Here is a 21138-nt window from a genome sequence, read left to right as displayed (position 1 = left end):
AATTTATATATAAAATATTTTGAAACAAAAAACATTTAAAATATTTAGAAACAAAAAAATTATAAAATATTTAGAAACAAAAAAAATATATACATACATATATAAAATGTTTGTTCATATATTTATATTGATTTTTATGAATTGTGTAAGTAAATGCTTGTGTTTTCATGTGAATTTTAATGCATTTTATGGCGCACAACTCGAACCGTTTAATACGCAAATGCAAAAACGTGAAATGGCGCAGTTTTTCGATAAAGGTATGTTAAAATAGAAAAGTAGAGAAATTGGAAATTTAGGTAGAAAACTAATTATATTTTGAAACAACAACAAAACAATGGTGGCTTGTTCAAGGAAAATTAATAATTTAGCATAATTTAGAATAATGCAATTGGAAACGTGTGAATCAAAAAAAGGTGCCTATGACTATAATGGAATATTTTTTTTAACAAAAACAAATATTCTTTTCGTATTTTCTAAGCTTTACTCTTTCGAATTTTAATTAAAGAAATTTAAGTTTGCTAAAAAATATATACATATTAAAAATATATGCATAAAACTTCAATTACAAGACGGACATATTGAAACAAAAATAAAGTTTTCGCTCCCACGTTGGCAGTTTTAGTTTTCGCTATCGTTTCTCCTACTTTTTAGGTGTGCTTTGTCAGCCTCTTTGCTTTTTTCCTTCAACGCACACACGTATCTACTCCAAACCGAAGAGCTCTTTCTTCATATAACCCGATTTGTGCGTTTCCAAATACTTTATAAATAGCGCCATATTCATTACACCCTCCTCATTATCCAGATCGTCGCAGAAGAGTTGCTCTTTGAAACCATCGAAACGCCGCCGCTGCTCCAATTTACCCTGCCACAGTTCGCTCTTGCAAATAGTGATGTGCTGCCAGTGCATAGCTTTAATTATGCGCCAAAACTCCTGGGTGTGCGCACGCAAGCCCTCGACGCATATAATGCCCGGCTTGCCGGGACGCGAAAATCCACTCAAGTCCATATTGCGTGCCACTCTTTGAATTTCTTGTCGCTTTTTCTTCGATTTAATGTGATGCGAATAAATCCATAGGCGCTCACATTCCAATGCGCTCTCATTTTCATCGGCCGCCACCTGCTTTTTCAACTCGAATTCGCCAGCATCACGCGTGATTAGGTCATTCAGTTCATCCTGTAACCAGGATACCACCTGAAATACATAGCATTCACTCTTATCCATTGTGTTTATGTACTTTTCAATTTCACGCTTTAAATGCTGTTCTTTAGCTTTGCCCAAAAGCGTGCTAAATATCGTTACAATCGCATTCTCCAGCAGCGGATAGAGATTCGGTAATTCAATGCGTATGTCCACTTTCTCCTTGGACTTGCCATGCAGTACGCTCACAGTAATTATATAATCCAAATGTGCCTTTAACACGTTGGTGGGCACGACAGTGGGCGTCTTGAGAAAATCATTGAAGTCGCTGATGACGCTCGCATCGAGTATATGCATTTCGCCGGGCGTACAGTAGATCGATGAGAGCAAGTCGACCTCCTCCAGTTGCTTCGTAATACATTGTACATATAGCTCGCGTTCGTTCAATTGGTCGAGTTGTAATGTTGGCTGATCGGCGTCCATGTTTTATGTTTATTTTTCGCTGTAAGAGCAGAAATTTTCAATCAGATCGGTATACAATAAATGGGCACATAAACATTACAAATGTATTATGCCCAAATACATTATATACCGATAGATAAGTAAATATTTCTGTGCTTCACTTTGACTAACGATTTACATTTGTAAGCAGGTAACAGTTATGTATAAGTATGTGAGCATCTGATAAGCTTGTGTATGAAGATTTAAGACTTTGGTGAGAGACATACGTTACTAAACGGTATAAGCAGAACAAAAACAAGAAAAAAAAGGTTAACTTCGGTTTCACCGAAACTATGAAGCCCTTTGAAATACATTTCTTATAGCATAACAGGCTACAGTTGGTATGACAGCTATATGCTATAAGTGGTCCGATCTGAGCAACAATTTATTCGGAGAGTGTAGCATTGCTTTGGGCAAAATTCATGCCAAATTTCGTAAAGATAGTTACTTTGTAAGACAAGGGTCTGATTACGATCGGTCAGTTTATATGTCAATTATATACTAAAGTGCTCCAATATCGACAAATTAACAGCTTTTTTGGGGAAAAAAAAGGATCTACGCAAATTTTCAAAGCGATATCTCAAAAATTTCGGTACCAATTCGGTTATATACAGATAGAAATCGTCATAGTTGGTTATAAAGAATGGCTTACCATCTGATCAAATTTGACCCGGACTGGTCTATTTTCTTCTTTCTTTTGTTCGTATGAATCTTGATCTCCATAATTCAATTAGTTTGTGTTGGACAGCTATTTGTTCATGATGCGAAATTGATATGGAAAAAAGATGAACAATGAGTTTACTTGAAATGTTACGTTTCCAATGGAATCACGGCTACGGAATTGTTGAAAATGTTGCAAAGTGTTTTGGGGAACACAACTATTTGAGCATCGTCTATCATCCATTCACCTCTGTTAATGACGATAACATCGGTTAAGTTATAGAGACAGTGCTTGAAAATCATTGTCTTGGATCAGATTGGCAGAGGTTCTCAACATTATGGATCACCCAATACATTTTGGTTAAAGTTTTGGGTATGAAGCGTGTCAATGGTAGACTCGTATCAAAATACTTCAACTTTATGATAAACGACGTCGAGTAGAAATCGCAAAAAAGTTGTTTTACAATGTAGCTGTGGACCCCCCATACATTAAAACTGTCAAAAATGAGCCGAAACCGAAAACTCCGAATTCAAAATTCCAAAGGCCATCCTAGCCGAGGCTTATTTTATTACAAGTGTATGGAAAATTGGAAAATCGGATGCGATTGGCTGTTTTGAAGGCGTTAATAAATTTTTGTAGTAAAATACCCGTATGTGAAAATAGTTAGATAGTCCGGATCAAATTTGATCATATGGCTTGTTTGCTTAACAACTTCTTATTTAATTATGAGAAATTTTAATTATATTATAAAACATTTGTTAAGATAAAACTGATATTTAAACACATTAATATATATACGCTTGTAGCTGCCTATTCCTTCAATGGACTCAGTAAAATCGAGTCGGTGCCGGTTTCTTTCCCGACTGATATTTGTATACTCGCATTGGAAGGTGTAAAATATGCAGCCTCCTTGCATAGAAACAAAAATGGTGTGCGGCACTTAACAGTTTACAAAAATGTGGTATGTATTCTGGTAAAATACGTTCCACAACCGATTTATGCGTTAACGTCGGTGTTTTGCAGAACAATAACTATAATGAGCTGCACAAGATTGCAATGCCCAATGCAATTGCCATGGATTGCAAAGCGCTCGCTTCAAAGGGCTACATTGCGTTGGCCTTTAATCTCACACAAACGATTGAGAATGCACGAGATGGCTCGCCGATTTACGTGCTCACCGCCGATGATCGCCTACGCGCTGTACAGTTCTTTGGCACTAAAAATTTGTATTCGATTTATTTGCGCACCACGGCGAATGATCTGTTTATGTTGCAAACATTGCGCAGCAGCGATGATGCGCCGAACCCACACTGTCCCTATTACAAGTGGTCGGGCACTTCGTTTACGCTGCTCGCGCGTATACCGTGTAGCAATGCGCGTCATGTCGAACCGTTCGCCATTAACTATGAGAATTATGTGGCTTTGGCGAACTATGCCGATCAGAAGGGACGCACCACAACATATTCGGAAATTTATAAATTCATACGCGAAAAGAAACGTTTTCAGCTCTTCCAGAAGATACGCACCTATGGTGCGGTGGATGTGCGTTACTTTAGTGCACCGTTGGATGAGGTGAAGCGCCGCCACTTTCTGGTCTATGGCAATTCGGTGAGCAGAAGTAAGAGTGCTGTGCGCGGTGAGGACACCAATGAGGCGGATTCAGTCTTTTACGTCTTCGATAAGGGACAATTCGTGCCGTATCAGAGTTTATCGCTGTATGCGGTGGAACAATTCCTTCCAGTGCAGGTAGGTTGTTTAGTCTGGAAATTTTTGCAATAATTCATTTCATGTCAAAAAAACAAAGAATGTTGATGCGGAGAAGTTTTTACTGCTCGTGGCTTGCAAGGATCAGGATACAAAAATTTACAATCTGAACGATTGGAAATTCGAACCGTCAAATGTGCAATTTACCGAAGGCGCTTTGGGGCGGGGCGTATCGAAGATGAGAATTCATCAAGAGAACGAAAAAAGCTTTTTAGGTAAGTTTTGCAGTTGAGACTATAATATTTACCAGAAGTAAATAAAAGGCGAGTTTCGGGTATTGTTTTTCCATTCAATATTTTTTACATATTAAAAGCAAATATTTCAGAAGGGGAAAAAAATCAAATTAGTTCCTACACTTCAAAAAATCTGCCAAAAACTGATTTTAATGCGTCATAACTCATTCGCCCTTGCCGCGTCAAAAACGAGTTCCTTTCATAACTCTTTTGTTTATTACTCCATTTCGAAGTTTCATGTATCATCGAAAATATCGAAAATGTAAAGTTGTATGCTGAGCTCAACACAGTATCTACGACATTGAAAAAACTCAATTTCTGATTGCTTATCATTTAAAGATCGACAGTTAATCAGAAAAATTGCTTTTTTTAATTGTGCTCGTATAATGTAATTCCAGTCATTGCAAATGAGAAAATGACCGAAAATGATACGAACATTTTTCTACCGATCTTCAAGCAAGACGAACACGCCAATGCATTACGCCAACAGATTATCGATTGGACTAAAACGCAGATAGAGCGTTTAGCGCAAATCGATATTAGTAAACTGCAACAGGACGTACAGGTAATATTTGAGAAAAGCAATAACATTTAGTCTATCATAAGACAAATTGGCAATAACAATCATACTGTAACACTTTCAGCAAAAATTGTCACAAGGCCAACGGCCGAACATCAACACGCATGTGCCAATTATTCCTCAGGCCGACATACAAACTGTACACACCAATACTGTAAGTAGCGCATACAAGTGCAAGATAATAACAAATCCTAACTGTTAAATCGCGTTTCGCTATCTTAATGCACGCAGTTCGTTTATCCGAAACGTCATTTTACCAGTCATTATTGGCAGGCGTTGAATTTCGCCACACAAGCAGTGAATGGCATAGAGGCTGAGCTCAAATCAGCGACTAAAGCGCGTCTTAAACGTGCCACGCCCACAACTGATGCTATCAAAGAATATGCCAACATTAGAGTCGACTCACTTATTGTTAAGCACAAACTCGAGGCGCAACAAGTGAACGGTGTTAAGGCAACACGACCCACATTTGAACGTATCAAAGCTAAAAAAGTGCGTGTAACGGGTAGGTATCAAGCAACGGAACGTACATTGCAGGAGCACGATTCCACTGCGACGACAGCAACAGTTGTGGCGCCCACATTGGCAGTCAACAACTTGCAAATCAATGGACATTTGAATGATTATATATGGAACGATTTGCTAAATTATACATTGAAGCGTGAGGGTATGCAATTTCTTGAACAGTCGGCACATATAGGTAATTTAGTGGCGGAATCAGTGCGTGTGTTAAGCGCTGATATTGATGGCAATAATTTGAATGATCTCATACCAATCGATGGCGGCGATGGAACGGTTGACGATCATACATATATGGTTAATCAATCGATACTGTTCGAAGCACCTGTAAAAGCTAAGGAGTTGATTATACATGAGCGTTTAAATCATATCAATGTGCAACAGAATAAACTTGATGTGCTGCTGAAGCCAATGGCGAATGTAACACAGCTGATAGAGGGTGTGAAGGCTTTTGAGAATGTGCGCATTTTGCAGCCGGTTACAATGGCGGTAAGTGTGGGGGTGAGTAGTGCACTTCTATTAGATCGAATAATTACTCGGCTATAATCGCGTAAGCGACACCGCCAGTAAAGAAGAATAATAAATTATATAAATACAACGCTTTTTGAATTTTTTGATAAATTTCATAAAAAAATAAAGTAATTTGAAATAACAATATAAATATGATTATACTGCTAATTGCAATTATTTCATACTTCCACTCTAGGGTAGGACGTTGGGTTCAAGTTTACAGTCCTTGTCCTCGCAACAAATCATACACGATGACCTTGTACTCAATGGAGATTTTACGATAAAAGGCGATGCAATTATATCCAATCGACTGAGCGTAGGCGATTTATTAGATCAAAAAACCAAAATTAGTACGAAAAAGACGTTGGAAAATAGTATCGATATAACGCAGACGCTGGCGAATGTTAATATTAAATTTGAACAACCAGTGGAAGCAAATAATACATTATTAACATTCATCAATACAGTGGACTTGCAGCAACTAATTAAAACAAATTTTAAAAGCCTACAGCTAATTGAGGGCGAGAAACATTTCAAGCAGACACTCGAAATACGCAGAGGTTTCAGTGAAGTGAAAAGTGTAAATGGTGTGGATATTGAAAAATTGTCCGAACGTTTTTTATTTAAGTCTGCAAACCAAACTATCAGCGCACCAATGCATTTGGGTAGCATACAAACGTCCAGGTATGTGAATGATAACACAATAATAAAGCAAATAGCATATTTATATTGCATTCTTTTATATTTATGTAGTGTTACTGCACATAATTTAAAGCTAAAGGATAGGCCAATTGAAGCATATGTCACCAACAACGGACACCAGCATTTGCCTGTCACACTAACAGTGGCAGAGTTAAGTGCACGATCTTTGAACATCGAACGATTGCATACTAATGGACATATTTTCGGCAAGCCGGTGAACTCTACCTACGAACAACCACTTATGGCGCAGTTATTGTCTAACATGACAAAAGGCATTGATTTGCTAACTCCAAGGCAAAAATTCCCGCACACTATATTTGTGGGCAATTTACGCTTGAGTGATGGTATTATTAATGGACGCAAAATTCAGGCAATAGAAAAACAGCTACAGCATCTAAATGCAGATATACATTTTGAGGGGAGCTACAAATTCAATTACAATATGAATATAAGTCATTTAACATTTCAAGGTAAATTTAATGACATACCTGCAATGGAATTTGGGCAGAGTTGGTTGCAGAAAAGTGGCAGACAAGTCTTTACTTCCCCACAAAGCTTGTCGGAAGTAAACTGTTTAAAAGAAATGCAGCTTGATGGCACACTTAATAGTCACCGAATAGACGATTTCTTTACAAACACCTACTGGATAAACCGGAATGAGTATATTGACACTATGGACTTTCGTAAGTATAACTCTAAATAATAAACGAATTATATGGATTTGCATCTTAATTTAGAAAACCCTATTCAAATGGAGGCGATGCTTAGCACAACCACGTTAAATGGTATACATGTACCTCTGGATATTATTATTGCCAACTCTACTGCACCCCAAAGGTTTTATGCCAGCACATCCATTCTCGGCCAGCTTAATGTATTAGGTTCTGTTGGTATTTACAATGTATCCACCCTGAATGGCATAAACTTGCGGGAATTGGAAAGATTTCTGAGTGGTGTTGGAGATGATACTTTTCATGTGGAACATGCGAGCTTTGCTCAGACGCCACTTTATCACACTTTAAACCGATACGAATTGTCAATGTTGCTAGACAAAGTTTGGCTGGCCAATGAAAACGTACGCCTAAGTCAACATATCGAATTGGCAAATGCTACTTTTGAGGGACTGTTGGAATTTGAGGTAATTTAATACACATTGGTAATGGTAAAAAAAAAAAGAAAAATAATTACACACATTCATAGGGTTTAGTGAATAATATAAATTTGCAATATTTAAAAGAAAATTATTTGAGTTTATCTCGACCACAAGATATGCGCACCGAATTGATTCTGGCCAGTGAGGCAAAGTTCGAAGGTGAATTGTCTGCCAACAACATACGATTGGCTGGATTACTAGTGGAAAATAACAGGTATGAAATGTATCAGGTGTTCAGAATACTAACCATAAACAATAATCAATTATATTTTGCATATTCCTACACTTGATAATTTAACGAGTTTAATGTAAGTGAGTAAAGTAAAAAATCATATATCTACATATAGATATTTGTTAGTTTACTCATTTATTTTAGCATTAATTTTAATATTTTTTTTCTAATATTTATACACGAACAAAAAGTTCAGCGCAATATAACCGTCGTTTACCTTGCACATTGCTTGTATCATATAGAAAACGATAAAGAGAAAATCAATTCACTGCGTAATTTGAAAACCACTGTAATTAGTCACTTGAACAAAGCGACGAAAACGGGGAGAAACAAAAACAGATGATTCACAAATCAATGCGCAGACGATAACCAACCAACAACTATAATGATTGCGTACATTTCACAATTTATTTTACAAATTTCATGTTGTGTACATTACCTTTTAGTTATTTATATATTTTGCACATTTAATTTTGCAAATTTTCTACACAAAAAGTAAAATCGAAGGCCACACGCGAGACACACTTCACTATTTACTTCAACAAAACATGAAAACTGTCAGAGAATTACCAATGTGGCCACTCTCTGTTATCTACTTATATAAATAAAAAAATTTAACGTCAAAGGGAGATAGAATTCCTCAAAAATTATACGATTAAGAAAATATATGTTCAGGTTATATTAACTCTAAATTTTTTATATTCATAAAATATTTTATAAGTATACTATTATATTAGTTTGAATGTGTAATGTAGCAGAAATAAGTAGTAATAATATACGACCATGGTAACACTGCTAGTTCCGAGAGACAAGTATTATTACAGAAGCTTCTAAACTATTTGAGATAGCTATACATATAAAAAAACGCCAATTCTTTAAATATTACTATTCTTTTTTTCATAAAGACTAATTTTGCTAAGAAATGTACCTTTATTAAAATTTCACACGTTTTCAGAAATTCAGCTATGAATTTCGACGAATTCGTCGCAAATACACTGAAAACAGATGGACCTCATGAAGTACGCGCTAGCTGGAGCTTAGTAAGCGCACTAATACAAGAAAATTTGGAGAATGTACAAATAAACAATTTGAATTTGGCACATGATGTATTGCGCCTGGACACACCTTGTGCTCCTGTAACGGCACCAAAACACTTAAAGTCAACTAATATTCGAAAACTATATACCACAACAAGCAGTTCCATAAATGGTATACCAATAAATGATTGGATGCAAACGGCGGTTTATGTGCAAGGCAATCAGACTATTAATGGTAACATCACTCTTAACACCGTTAACATGTACAAAGATCTGAGTGTATTAGGCACCGTCAATGGCATATCCAATTTCGGCGAACATACTTTATTGTTACGTAACATTGGAAAACAAATACTACACGGAGATATACACATAAATAGTTTGTTATCCAAGAACCGTGGTATATTAGTAAATAGTTTTGAAAATTTGTCCGTTAATAACATCAATGGACAACAACTAGGCGATTTCTATGCGCAAATCGCAAATATTTCTAAAGTAGTAAGCGTTGACGGGAATTTGGTCTTTCTGCAGCCGTTGGTAGTACAAGAATACCATAATCGCGGTACAAGTGGAAGCAAATGGAAACGTAATATATCTGCAGTAAACCAAGTTGTGGGCAATGAAATGACTGAGATGCCCAGCTGGAAGAATATTCTTACAAGCGTGCAACAGTTAAAAGGGTTCGCAGATGGTAAGTCATAGCAAATACATATATAAACCTTTAAATCATTTTTAATAAATATAAGATATAAAAGAATACATCTGTAACTCCTAACAGCTTCCTACTATATCTTGAACACTTTTAAAATTCGCCAAAGAATACCCGTTAATACTACTAAAATGGTACATTTCAAATTGAAGGAAGAAGACAAAAACTCCATTGATGTTATTGGAATAGTGAATGAAAATAATGAGCATTCCCCCATAATGTACTACAAATGGTCATTAACAGAAGAACAATTTCAACCCTTAAAAGGTACGTAAAAGATGTATTTTTGTTTTTGTTAGAAACATTATAAAATGGTTTTGAAAAGAATTAAATCACAAACACCGTTATATATTTATATACTAGATATAATTACTTTATTTTAAATAGCATTCAAATTGCGTGGGCATATTTTGTCCAATAGTATTCGAATAATTACAAAAAATGTCAAAAATTAAAGTAAAGGCTTTAAATACATACATACCTATGTACATATGTATTATTCGCGTACAAAGTAGGTTTAAACATTTTCCAACATTACTACTGTCCGTGCTTTGTTTAATCGAAAAACGTATAAAATGTGTATTAAATTGTACGTCGTTGACGTAATTTTCAATATTAACAAATTTAGTTAAATACGTAATCAGCGTACAAAATATAGTTTAAAATACTTTTAAGAAACGAAATTAGAGTGTTGCTTACTCTTTTGTCTTAAAACCAAAAGTTATTCACTTATTGTTCCAATTCATCGCTTTGGACATCAATTATTGCGCGTAGTATGCCCAACTCTAATTTTTGAGCCGATCGCGGTCGTAAACGATTCATAACGTTTGCAACGTAAAGACCTAACGCTTCATGTCGTGATGAATTACAAAGATTTTTGAAGAAAGTCGGCGGCAGTGAATTGTCAAAATTTCCTAAATTAATGATACCACCTGTCGCGTTTGTATGATTTGGATGATTAACTGCTCCAGCCACAGCGCCATTAATGGCACCATTGCCAGAGTCGAATATAATGTCATTACGAAAGTCTATCTCTTCAAGTCGTGGTGAATATCCATTCGTTGATGTGGAAGCTACTGTAGCGGCTGTTGAAGAAGATGGACCACCACCACCACCGTTCGTTAACTCAACTCGAGGATTCCCTGTTATTGTAATTAAATTTATACCCGTTGGTTGATTAACGTCATCATTTGGCTCCTGTTTGATATTAATGGTTGAATCATTATTTAAAGAAAGAGAGCTCTCTTGAAGAGATGCGCTAGGATTAGCACTGTTAGCAGTCGATGTACTTCGAGCATTTGTTGTTGTCTGGACTGTTGAAGCTGTCGCAATTGAGTGATTGTTATTTGGTTTTTTAGCAGGTTGGGATCCTGGCTGTGTTTCCACTAATTTACGTTTAATTGATTCAGGCAATGGTATACTCTCGCCGACACCCAATACTTGACCCGCTACTCGTATAGTCGAATTTTTCTGCTGACCGCTGTTACTTGATGACTGACCTACCCGGGGCGTACCACTGTAAGTATTTCCAGCTGCTGCACTTGATGATGTTTTCTTCATGGTTATTCCCTTCTTATGCAATGCAGCGGCAGTAGCAGCGGCCGATGCGTTGGATGTAGGCGTGGAATTAGATGTTGTATTAGAAGCTGGACGCGATGAGTGGGCTAGGGAATTCAACACCTTCTTTTCCTCTGCTGCTGGTGATGAGGATTTGCTCTGGTTAGCGGCGGTTAATTTTGTTTGTAGTTTAAGCAAAGGCTTTTCCTCCTTTTCGGGGGTTGATTCAGTAGATCCACTAGATTTTATAGATTTCGATGGACTTTCACCATCTGATGTAGCTGCTGTATTTTTTCCTTGTGCGGCTGTTTCTTCTTCTTCCTGTACTTCTAACATCTCATATTCTTCATCTTCCTCCATAGACACCATACCATCACTTAAAATATATATTCAACTTTAAAAATATAATGTAAAAATGGATATACCACTTACTCGTCCTGCTTTGGGTCTTCTTCTTGAATAGGCTGATGAATTTGCTCCATTAGATCAAATAGTTTCCATGATGGAGTGCGTTTGGTTTTCTCTTGCTCGTATTTCTTTTGGAGTACTTTAAATATCGATCGAGCCTCATGCACTGTAACCATTTAACAAAATTAAAAAGGCGAAATATAATAATTCGGAACATATTTACCGGACAATTTATTATTTTTGCCTACGCGCGCCCAAGCATCGTCTATTTCTTTTTTGCCTGCTGGCGGATAATTGGGATGTAATACTTTTTCCTCGGCTATATCTGCCAATATTTTATCGAGCTGAATGGGCATTATATAGCGATATTTCTAAAAGATTACCACACACTTTTATTAATTAGTTATTTGTATTTGCAGTTTTAAACAAAATATTTGTCAAGAAATTTTTGTATGCCAATTTTGCTACTTTTTCATCTGCTTTCTACACTGCTTTGCTTTGTTTTATGTGTGTGTAATTTTATGAATGCAGTAACGCGCTTCTTGCAAAACAAAGCGGCGACCGAGCAACGAAATGAAACGGCGCGCAATGTATATATTTTGCAAACTACTCTGGCGGTATAACTATCTCTTTTCTTTATTAATGACTTAAAGGGCGTATGGTGCGAACTGACGCGCAATATATCGAACTCAAGGCCGTTACAAAAGGAAATGTTTGGAAAGTATGTAAATTGACGGGTTGTATTGAAAGACAATAATTAAAATATGATAATAGAAAACAAAAAAAAAAAAAACATGAATCAATAAGTTAAATCTAAACAATTTATTTAATTTTTATAATAATAACTGCTTTTAATAATAGTAACTATAGTGGAGTAATTGTGAAAATATCTATAATGAAATCTGCAAACGGAAATGTCGACAGTTTGTTAGCAACTGTAGTGATAAACAAAAATCTGAAAAAAGCAAAGTTCAGTTCAACAATTATAGAAATTGACAATCAATTTTTCCAGTTTTATGTTTAATGTTTGTTCCAAATGCAAAGCAATAACATTTTATACCCTGGTATACTTTTGAGCTTTCTTGCACTTATAACTGCAGCTTCTGAAAGTCCAACCCCGATAACTAAAAACAGGTCTTTACCGCTTGTTATCAATACATGGGAGTTCACCCAAGCTAATACAGCAGCTTGGTTCATACTGAATCAAGAACCAGGTGGTAATGCTTTAGATGCGCTTATCGAAGGCTGTGCCACTTGTGAACGCCTACAATGTGACGGCACTGTCGGCTATGGTGGCTCGCCGGATGAAAATGGAGAAACTACACTGGATGCTATGGTTATGGATGGCAGCAATATGAACATTGGAGCAGTTGCTGGCCTAAAACAAATAAAGGATGCTATAAGTGTAGCACGGCATGTACTGGAGCATACAAAGCACACTTTGTTGGTTGGTGATGCAGCAAGTAACTTTGCTGAGAAAATGGGTTTTCGACGAGAAACACTTGCCACGAACAATTCAATCGATATATGGAAAACATGGCGTCAAAATAGTTGTCAACCCAACTACTGGTTAAACGTATATCCGGACCCTACCAAAAATTGTGGTCCATACAAACCAATCTCTTTCGATGTTTTGACCAATGAAGACGTTTATCGCTATGAATACCAAATTGGACGCTGGAATCATGACACAATTGGCATGATTGTCATTGATAAAAGTGGTCAAATATATGCAGGAACATCTACTAATGGTGCCAAACATAAAATACCTGGACGTGTTGGAGACTCTCCCATACCCGGTGCAGGTGCTTATGCAGATAATGAAATCGGTGCAGCTGTAGCTACAGGTGATGGTGATATAATGATGCGGTTTTTGCCAGCGTTGGTGGCGGTAGAAGGATTACGTGCGGGTAGGACGCCCACAGCAGCAGCAGAAACTTCAATGCAACGAATCAAACGTTACTATCCAGATTTCAGTGGAGGTTTGGTTGTAGTTGACCGGTTTGGAAACTATGGTGCTGCTTGCGTAGGGATGTTAAAATTCCCATACTCAATTGTGAGTGGTGATGCGACGCAAAAGACAAGAGTAGAATATAAGTATTGTAAAACTGGTCCAACATTTTTGTGACTGAAGAAAAAATTGTGTAAACAAAACTAATAAAATTACTATTCCACTTGTAAAATGTTTTTGTATATCAACGCAAGAATTAGCAGGTTTTTACAACGCAAATTAAAGTTATATTAAAAGAAAAAAAAATATTTTAAAATATGATCAAATAATTGTTATAAATATTTTGAACATAAGTACTTAAACAATTAATAAATTTCAGGTTACTCTTGGCTTCCAAAACAGGCTAAGCTAATTGACATAGCACCGATTTTATTTAGCCAGGCTGATGATGAATATAATGTCGCAGTTTTAAATAAGCATAATTCAAGTTATTTATTATCAAATTTAAAATTAAATTTAGAAAATATGCTAGATGGAAAGCAATTTTTTCCAAACTTAAAACGGCTTACAATAGAAGGAGAACACTGTTTTGCCACTCAAGCAATAACAAACAATGATTTAACTAAGATATATTGTATCAAGGAGGAAATTGGTCCCCAATTTCACATCTACGAAAAGTTTGTGATTCCTGGGAATGGTATTCAAGAGGTAATAAGTTATAAAATTGTACTATCTGTATTTACATGTGAAATTTAAATACTTTCAGCTCCTACAAGTAGGCAAGGATACATTAGCAATTTTGCTAACCGATTCCGTTGAAATATGGACAACACATCCAAGTTTAAACCTTAAACAAAGTTTGTTTATTTCAAAAGCTATGAAAATGGCAAGTACGGTGTTCAATAACAACACATTTCTAGCTATTCAGTGCGAAAAACAAGCCAACAGCTTGCATGGTGGAACATTAGAAATTTATAGGTAAAAACTTTGTATACAATTACCTCTGTTAATAACCAATATAAATTGTATTCCTTAGTTCTATAAATTCCACAAATTTTGGGCATCTGCAAACTTTGGACTGCTCGGATGTTATACAGATATCATTCGGAAAAATTGTGCGAACTGGAGATTTACTATTATTTACTTTGAGACGAAATATTGATGCACCATTAACAATATATCAGTACAAAGGCGTATTGGGCTTCCAACAAATTGTAGGTGCAACCACTTTACCAGCAATACGCGCATATCAGTTGTTGCATTTAGAAAATGCAGATAAACAGATAATTGCACTAATAACCAGCGAAGGATTGTTATTTGTGGAAATAGTGTTAAGAAAATTTTGAAACAATTGTCAAATTAGATTTTTTGCATGTGTTTAGTTTACAGGTAAATACAATTGATGTTACTTGAAAATACCTTCATTTCATTTGATCATAAAAATTGCTATTCGACCACCGATATACACTATCCCTAGACAAAAGAAAATGAGATTTCGTGCTTAGGTGCGCACCTATGTTTCCCAAAAACCAGGTCTATGTAACAAAGTTAGAGCTTGCGAGCAATCTGGATTTATACAGCGCCTTCAACGTTTAAATCTATTTTTGATAATTCCATTTTCATTTTGGTTCAGTTCACGTTTTTGCAAATAAAAAATGAATTTATTAACGTTATGTATTTTTAATAAACTTCTAAACCCGGACGATGTAATTAATTAATTGCATTCAAACATGCAACATTTCATTAATTTTATGTTTAATCATCGCTGGATTCTACATTTTCCGTTTGCAAGTTCTTGAATGTGGAAACTGGCACGTATGTCACCAATGTGTATAGTTTGTTAGGTGAGTCCTCATCGTCGTTTCTCCTGCGAGCAAGACGCACACGCACACGGACTGGAGTGGAACTGTAAAAAATCAAATAGTAAACAGTTAAACACATATTTCATAGTATTAGATTTGTGTATACAACTCACCGAATACCCTTGGACCAGATATGCTTGTTCAAACGGGTATCAATTCTAACATCATTGGTGCCCATTTCCTTCTCGGCGAATTTGCGGATTTCCTTAATGGCGCGTGGAGCACGCTTCTTGAAACCAATATTGTGCACACGTTTCGACAAGTGAATGGTGCATTCGCGAGTTACTACCTCATTGATGGCAGATTTGTTGCGCTTTTCAACCTTTTTTGTTTTCGCCATTTTTTATTGGAATTTCTTGCTTGCTAACAAACTCCTGAAAATTCAAAAACAGAATTTTTATAAAAATTATTGCACAACTTTTGCAATTATTAGATTTTTTAAAGACTAAAGCGCCACCATTAGTTGTTTGGACACTTTCTTCACCGATCATTCTGCACTTTTCCAATATTTTAATTTTCGCCTACTAAGGCAACATGAAATGTAAAAATTTGTGCATGTTTTGACACAAAAGTGATTCGCACAAGGAATTTCACACATATTTTGAAATAGAATTTGCAGAATTTCTCGATGTTTTACGATTTTTAAAAAGAAATTTAGGTAAAACCAACCTATCGGAAATGAAAGCCTGACGTAAAAGAATATGACAGCCGTCAGAAAGAAACGTCAATACCAATTTGCATTTTGTTGACATTTTAACCGTGAACGCATAATGTGCAGCGCGACATCAAGGGATAAGATTGTTGAGAAATATAAACATGTAAAGTTTTCAGAAAAATTTTATTGAAATGTAAATCTTTTCAGTATATTTATATTGTGTTCCATTATAATTATTGAATAAATGTATGTTTATCATATACTTTGATCATTAGAAATTTATGAAAATCTAAGCGCAGCACCATCTTGTGGTCAAATATGAAGCTTACAGTTGATAGATGTAAACAATGCAAATGTGTTTTTGTGGAAATCAGTAGAATGATAAACATTATTTGTAAGCATTATTTACTTATTATTTGTTGTATTTTTTACACATTTTTGAGCAGTTTCTCTGTTAGGAGTTGGATTGCTTTGGGGCGCAACTAATCCTTTCATACGTCGTGGTAGCGCAGGTATTGACACAATCGATACCGGTTCAAGATGGCACAATCTTTGGGCGGAGCTTTGTATGATAGGATCAAGACTGAATTACTGGATTCCTTTTATATTAAATCAATTAGGCAGTGTGCTTTATGTGTGGACACTGCAACGTACTAATATAACTCTAGCTGTGCCAATTGCAAATTCGCTAAGCTTCGCGTTTACTGCTGTGACAGGTTATTGCTTAGGAGAAAGATTACCCGGAAAATGTATGTAAACAACCATATGTGTTTGAAATACAATTCTAATGCTTATTTCTTCATTTTGCAGCGGTTCTAATTGGCACGTTAATGGTGTGTTTTGGAACTACATTGATGTTGTATGACAAAGTGCGTAGTGAAGGAAAAGCTTAAAGATCATATTGTTACTGATAGACATATTAATAAAAGCATTTGTTTATACTGTAGCAGTTTAACAACCAACCATTTTATTCTAGCGAAACAATAAGCCACTTTATAAAAATAAACAATACCATTAGTTTGTTCTCATGTAAATATGTATGTACATATCTTTATAGTGCTTTATGCACAGATTCGACCAATGTTTCCATGCTTACTATAGGAGTTTGAGGGGTAATACCATGACCAAGATTAGCAATATAACGTTCCTTTCCGAATTTTTGCACCATTTCAGTAGTTAATGCGTGTATTTCCTCGGGCGTTTTATACATATCCTGGGGATCGAGATTTCCTTGAAGGGTAATATTAGGTCCTACCTCCTTTCTTGCTTCAATTGGATCCACAGTCCAATCCAACCCTATAACATCATACCCCAAAGCAGCCTGCTCCTTCAGCGAATGACCCGCGCCTTTTGCAAAAATTGTCTAGGAAGGAGGGGGAAAAATGTATTAGATTAAAAATATATACACACGTGACAGTATTTACCATAGGCACTACTGGTATCAATTGCTGTTTCAGTCGCTGTGTTAATTTGTCACGAATTTCCTTAATATAAGGCACAGACCATTTTAGAAAATCTTCCTTCGGTAAATGTTCCGCCGAAGATTCAAATATTTGTAATAACTGTGCGCCTGCTTTCACCTGCATTTCTAGGTAGTCAACGATAGACTCTGTTAACATGCTTAGTAATTTCGTAGAATCATCTGGGTAATCACACAGCCAAGCTTTAGATTTGGCCATTGTTTTACTGCCGCCACCTTCAATCATATATCCCATTAAAGTCCACTAAGAGACAAATTCAGAGGTATATCGTTAACATTTTAACAATTACACATATAAGGTTTAAAACACTAACCGGCGCACCCGTGAAACCAATAAGTGGCACACGTCCATCCAACATGTGGCGCATCATAGTAATAGCATCACCAACATATGTCAAACGTCCCACTGCTCCTTCTGGCGTGAGCTTAGCTAAGTCTGCAGGGCTTTGTAACGGTTCGGGGAAAACAGGACCCTAGGGTTAAGCAGGAAATTAATTAAGTAAAAGTTTATCAACTGCGTAACTTACCACTCCCGGGTGCATTTCAACTGTCATTCCTAAGGCTTGCGGTATTACGAGAATATCAGAAAATATGATTGATGCATCCAAATCAAAACGCCTCAATGGCTGCATTGTCACCTCACATGCCAATTCGGGTGTACGACAAATCGTGAAGAAATCATGTTGCTTCCGCACTTCTTGGAATTCAGGTAAATAACGTCCCGCTTGACGCATCACCCAAACAGGTACACGGTCTACAGCTTCCCCTCGCGCAGCACGCAGAAGATTGTCATTTTTTAAAATTGGGAAATTCTATAGAGTATTTATAATTATTAATTGTACTGATTTATTTGATTAACATAAGTGTTCTGCAACAGACAATTTTACAATTATCAATAAACATATTATTTCGTTGCTAAAACAATACATTTCTTTAAAGTAGATTTTTGGAGGAATCAATCGATTTTAATAATTAAATGATGTAAGTCATTCTATAAACCTTTGAAATTGGTCTCATTAACCTTTCTGTCACCACTTGCCTTTGTGTCTTTCATTTTCGTTTGAGAGCTGTTTGGTTATCCTGTATGATTTAGAAACGAGTTTGATTGCTTCAACTACTCAATTTCGCTTTATTTAACTTTAATATAATATATTTAATTTGGATTGCCGAACGCTCACCGGTAAATAGCATACATGAAATTGAAAACACTTGAAAACACGACTTTGCTTATCAGCAGTTTTTTTAATGAGAAGTGTAGGGTTGCATTCGAATAGGAAATTATTGGCGAATGTACACAGACTGAGAAACAACTTTCATTTAGATGTGACATATTTAACCTTCTTTACATAGGTTGTAAACATTTCGATTATAACAGAAAATTAATAAAATGTGGATTACAAAGTGATATTTACATATACTTAAAACTTTGCAATAATAACAAGTTTTAAACTTTTATTATCAAGCTCGATTCAAATTATTAAAAAGTAAAGAAACAGACTTTGTTTTTGTAACGAATACTACGCATAAAAGAATGGAAACATAACATAATAGCCGAACACGTAGGAAGACAAAAACAAAAAGTACAAATTCATATTTATCTTTATATTTTTATTTTTGAGAAAGAATACGAAAGCGGTGTGATTAAAATCACGAAAGAAAAAGTGCATTCGTGTCACTTAAAAAGCCAATACACTTGTAAAAAACAACAAACAATTGTATACACTAAAACCAGAGAGCGCATATTTATATATATGTACATATGGTCTCCAAAAACAACTCCACAGAAAACTCGCTGTGAATAGAAAAAATCGAAAAATAACCATAAAGAGATCAACAGTAGGAAAGGTAAGACCAAAAGTCCAGTGCGTAATTTACAAAAGCTAAATAGGTGTGAATAACTTGTTTTGAAGTATTAATTGCTATAATTTTTACATATGCATACATAATAACCTAATACGTATTTATAAATTGTAAGGAGGAAACTTAAAGATATTTAGAAGACGAAAAATGGCTGACGAACAACCAAATCTTGTTGCTGGACACCCACCAGCAGGTACGTACAGTTATTTTTAAGATAATTACTGTATAGATATATGTTGTATTTACAAGCTATGGTTAAGGGACACCGGGTATACATGCATATGTATATTTCTTTATAAACGAATTAGAAATATTAAATATTGAAAACATGTGACGAAAATGTCCCTGAATTACGTTGTTTGTAGCACCTGTAAGCGAATGGGTGCGCCGACTGCCGCTGCATTACAAATACACACACATATGTATGCCCAATATATATGTATTTCAGTACACTGATAAGAAAAACCGAATAGCTTGCAGCGTAGTTTTTTTTCTTATAAGTTACGCATTTAAATGTAACCAACATATGTTTGAATTTATTTGTAGTTAAAGCGGGTGGCATGCGCATTGTACAACACAAAGCTCCTGCAGCTGAGCGTCCAGCTAAGGATGCAGAAGATTGTACCGGATTGACGGTAAACATACATTAATAACATATGCATATTTTTTTGCCTACTATAAAAACATTCTTCTATTATTGCAGCAACCAGTTGCTGTTAATAGTGGCGTAGTGAGTGGTGCTCCAGTTAAAGGAAATATAGATTATACGCCACAGGCAGCACAGGTCGCACACTCTCCCAAGCCACCGGCGTTTGTTGCACAAAAACCTCAAATCAACATTCAACAACCCCGTAAATGAGTGTACGCCACACGCTCCAGCCGTTCAAACCTACAGCAACGACAACAACAACAACAATAACATAATCAGCAGCAAAATAACAGATTCACCCATTGCAATAATAGAAAAAACATTCCATTTTAAATAGCCAACAGAAGATACGAGTAGGGGAACGGCAGAAAAAGGATATATGAAACATAAGAAGTCCTAAATTTATTATTATATAACTTTGTGAAACCAAGACAAACATACATATGCTTAAAAGTTTAAAACACTTGTGAAATATGTACTCATCCATATGAAATTTTTATACATTCGTTAAAATATATATAAAGCTTATAATATTATTGCAATTTAAAATCGTAACTTCAAATTGCCACGAATTTATGCTCATACATATGTATTATTTCACGCACTTTGCCTCCAAATATGCACTATTTAAATGTAGCACTATAAGTGTCATAATATGTTGTACCAGGGGAAAAATTATCTTTGCTTGCACTTCAATGCTTAGAATTGTAAACACTATCTAATAGTGGCATATTTATTGTAACTAAAGCTTTTTGAATCAATTTCATTCCAAGCTGAATTATTTGCACTTATTTCTTTGAATACATATCTTTGTACAATAATTAAAAACAAATAAAATGTGATTTTATAAAAAATATTGTCACAAAATTTTTGTTATATAGGAAAATTTTATTAAGTACTTTCTTATTTTGCTCAGCATTAATTACTTTCAAATTCGAAGAGTTTTGTAGAGTGAGTCACTTGCATGATTAAATTAG

The 21138-nt window shown here is 35.6% G+C and overlaps 9 protein-coding genes across 16 annotated transcripts in view; 4 read left to right on the top strand and 5 right to left on the bottom strand.

Moving 5' to 3' along the window:
* Window positions 1-8503, bottom strand: part of LOC120771350 (alpha-tocopherol transfer protein-like) — a 31218-nt gene extending 22715 nt beyond the window's left edge. For both annotated transcript variants that reach the window (XM_040099300.1, XM_040099297.1), the window contains exon 1: window positions 8433-8503. The gene's annotated coding sequence lies outside the window, so the exon portion shown is untranslated. The remainder of the gene's footprint in view (window positions 1-8432) is intronic.
* Window positions 107-15341, top strand: LOC120771345. Of its 2 annotated transcripts, none has more exons than XM_040099292.1 (16): window positions 107-257; window positions 3107-3261; window positions 3324-4046; window positions 4105-4279; window positions 4696-4862; window positions 4942-5031; window positions 5109-5897; window positions 6103-6590; window positions 6660-7291; window positions 7346-7746; window positions 7809-7975; window positions 8949-9721; window positions 9809-10006; window positions 14035-14363; window positions 14422-14633; window positions 14692-15341. In XM_040099292.1, exons 1-16 carry the CDS (start codon window positions 107-109, stop codon window positions 14999-15001), a joined length of 5760 nt encoding a protein of 1919 aa, XP_039955226.1. In that variant the 3' UTR covers window positions 15002-15341. The 2 variants fall into 2 exon arrangements, with proteins under 2 accessions (XP_039955226.1, XP_039955227.1); XM_040099293.1 differs by having other exon boundaries at window positions 162-257; window positions 5109-5885.
* LOC120771353 (RWD domain-containing protein 2A) lies at window positions 495-8517 on the bottom strand. Of its 4 annotated transcripts, none has more exons than XM_040099305.1 (2): window positions 8211-8262; window positions 495-1640 (listed from the first exon to the last, which is right to left on the bottom strand). In XM_040099305.1, the coding sequence occupies exon 2, from the start codon at window positions 1619-1621 to the stop codon at window positions 701-703; it is 921 nt and encodes a 306-aa protein (XP_039955239.1). In that variant the 5' UTR covers window positions 1622-1640; window positions 8211-8262; the 3' UTR covers window positions 495-700. The 4 variants fall into 4 exon arrangements, with proteins under 4 accessions (XP_039955239.1, XP_039955238.1, XP_039955240.1 ...); XM_040099304.1 differs by lacking the exon at window positions 8211-8262 and adding an exon at window positions 8009-8030; XM_040099306.1 differs by lacking the exon at window positions 8211-8262 and adding an exon at window positions 1731-1757.
* On the bottom strand, window positions 10124-12282 carry LOC120771346 (uncharacterized protein DDB_G0286299). The gene is made up of 3 exons (XM_040099294.1): window positions 11928-12282; window positions 11729-11870; window positions 10124-11672 (listed from the first exon to the last, which is right to left on the bottom strand). The coding sequence occupies exons 1-3, from the start codon at window positions 12058-12060 to the stop codon at window positions 10469-10471; spliced, it is 1479 nt and encodes a 492-aa protein (XP_039955228.1). The 5' UTR covers window positions 12061-12282; the 3' UTR covers window positions 10124-10468.
* Window positions 12619-13887, top strand: LOC120771349 (putative N(4)-(beta-N-acetylglucosaminyl)-L-asparaginase GD10667). The gene has a single exon (XM_040099296.1). The coding sequence runs from the start codon at window positions 12741-12743 to the stop codon at window positions 13830-13832; it is 1092 nt and encodes a 363-aa protein (XP_039955230.1). The 5' UTR covers window positions 12619-12740; the 3' UTR covers window positions 13833-13887.
* Window positions 15342-15362: 21 nt separating the features above from the next.
* LOC120771354 (60S ribosomal protein L31) lies at window positions 15363-16240 on the bottom strand. Its single transcript, XM_040099308.1, has 3 exons — window positions 16187-16240; window positions 15631-15891; window positions 15363-15561 (listed from the first exon to the last, which is right to left on the bottom strand). Exons 2-3 carry the CDS (start codon window positions 15855-15857, stop codon window positions 15411-15413), a joined length of 378 nt encoding a protein of 125 aa, XP_039955242.1. The 5' UTR covers window positions 15858-15891; window positions 16187-16240; the 3' UTR covers window positions 15363-15410.
* Window positions 16241-16482: 242 nt separating this feature from the next.
* On the top strand, window positions 16483-17130 carry LOC120772184 (transmembrane protein 234 homolog). Its single transcript, XM_040100634.1, has 3 exons — window positions 16483-16566; window positions 16619-16921; window positions 16983-17130. Exons 1-3 carry the CDS (start codon window positions 16491-16493, stop codon window positions 17063-17065), a joined length of 462 nt encoding a protein of 153 aa, XP_039956568.1. The 5' UTR covers window positions 16483-16490; the 3' UTR covers window positions 17066-17130.
* LOC120772183 (uroporphyrinogen decarboxylase) lies at window positions 17104-18848 on the bottom strand. Of its 3 annotated transcripts, none has more exons than XM_040100631.1 (5): window positions 18674-18848; window positions 18180-18464; window positions 17967-18125; window positions 17597-17896; window positions 17104-17535 (listed from the first exon to the last, which is right to left on the bottom strand). In XM_040100631.1, the coding sequence occupies exons 1-5, from the start codon at window positions 18704-18706 to the stop codon at window positions 17224-17226; spliced, it is 1089 nt and encodes a 362-aa protein (XP_039956565.1). In that variant the 5' UTR covers window positions 18707-18848; the 3' UTR covers window positions 17104-17223. The 3 variants fall into 3 exon arrangements, with proteins under 3 accessions (XP_039956565.1, XP_039956566.1, XP_039956564.1); XM_040100632.1 differs by having other exon boundaries at window positions 18692-18847; XM_040100630.1 differs by lacking the exon at window positions 18674-18848 and adding an exon at window positions 18516-18632.
* Window positions 18849-19218: 370 nt separating this feature from the next.
* LOC120772322 (death-associated protein 1) lies at window positions 19219-20518 on the top strand. Its single transcript, XM_040100852.1, has 4 exons — window positions 19219-19497; window positions 19628-19705; window positions 20059-20147; window positions 20216-20518. Exons 2-4 carry the CDS (start codon window positions 19660-19662, stop codon window positions 20369-20371), a joined length of 291 nt encoding a protein of 96 aa, XP_039956786.1. The 5' UTR covers window positions 19219-19497; window positions 19628-19659; the 3' UTR covers window positions 20372-20518.
* The last annotated feature ends 620 nt before the right edge of the window (window positions 20519-21138 follow it).

The sequence above is a fragment of the Bactrocera tryoni genome, chromosome 3 (genome assembly GCF_016617805.1).
Source record: "Bactrocera tryoni isolate S06 chromosome 3, CSIRO_BtryS06_freeze2, whole genome shotgun sequence".
NCBI classification, from domain to species: Eukaryota; Metazoa; Arthropoda; class Insecta; order Diptera; family Tephritidae; genus Bactrocera; species Bactrocera tryoni.
Note: the sequence above shows the minus strand (reverse complement) of the source record. Positions and strands in the feature narration are given on the sequence as shown.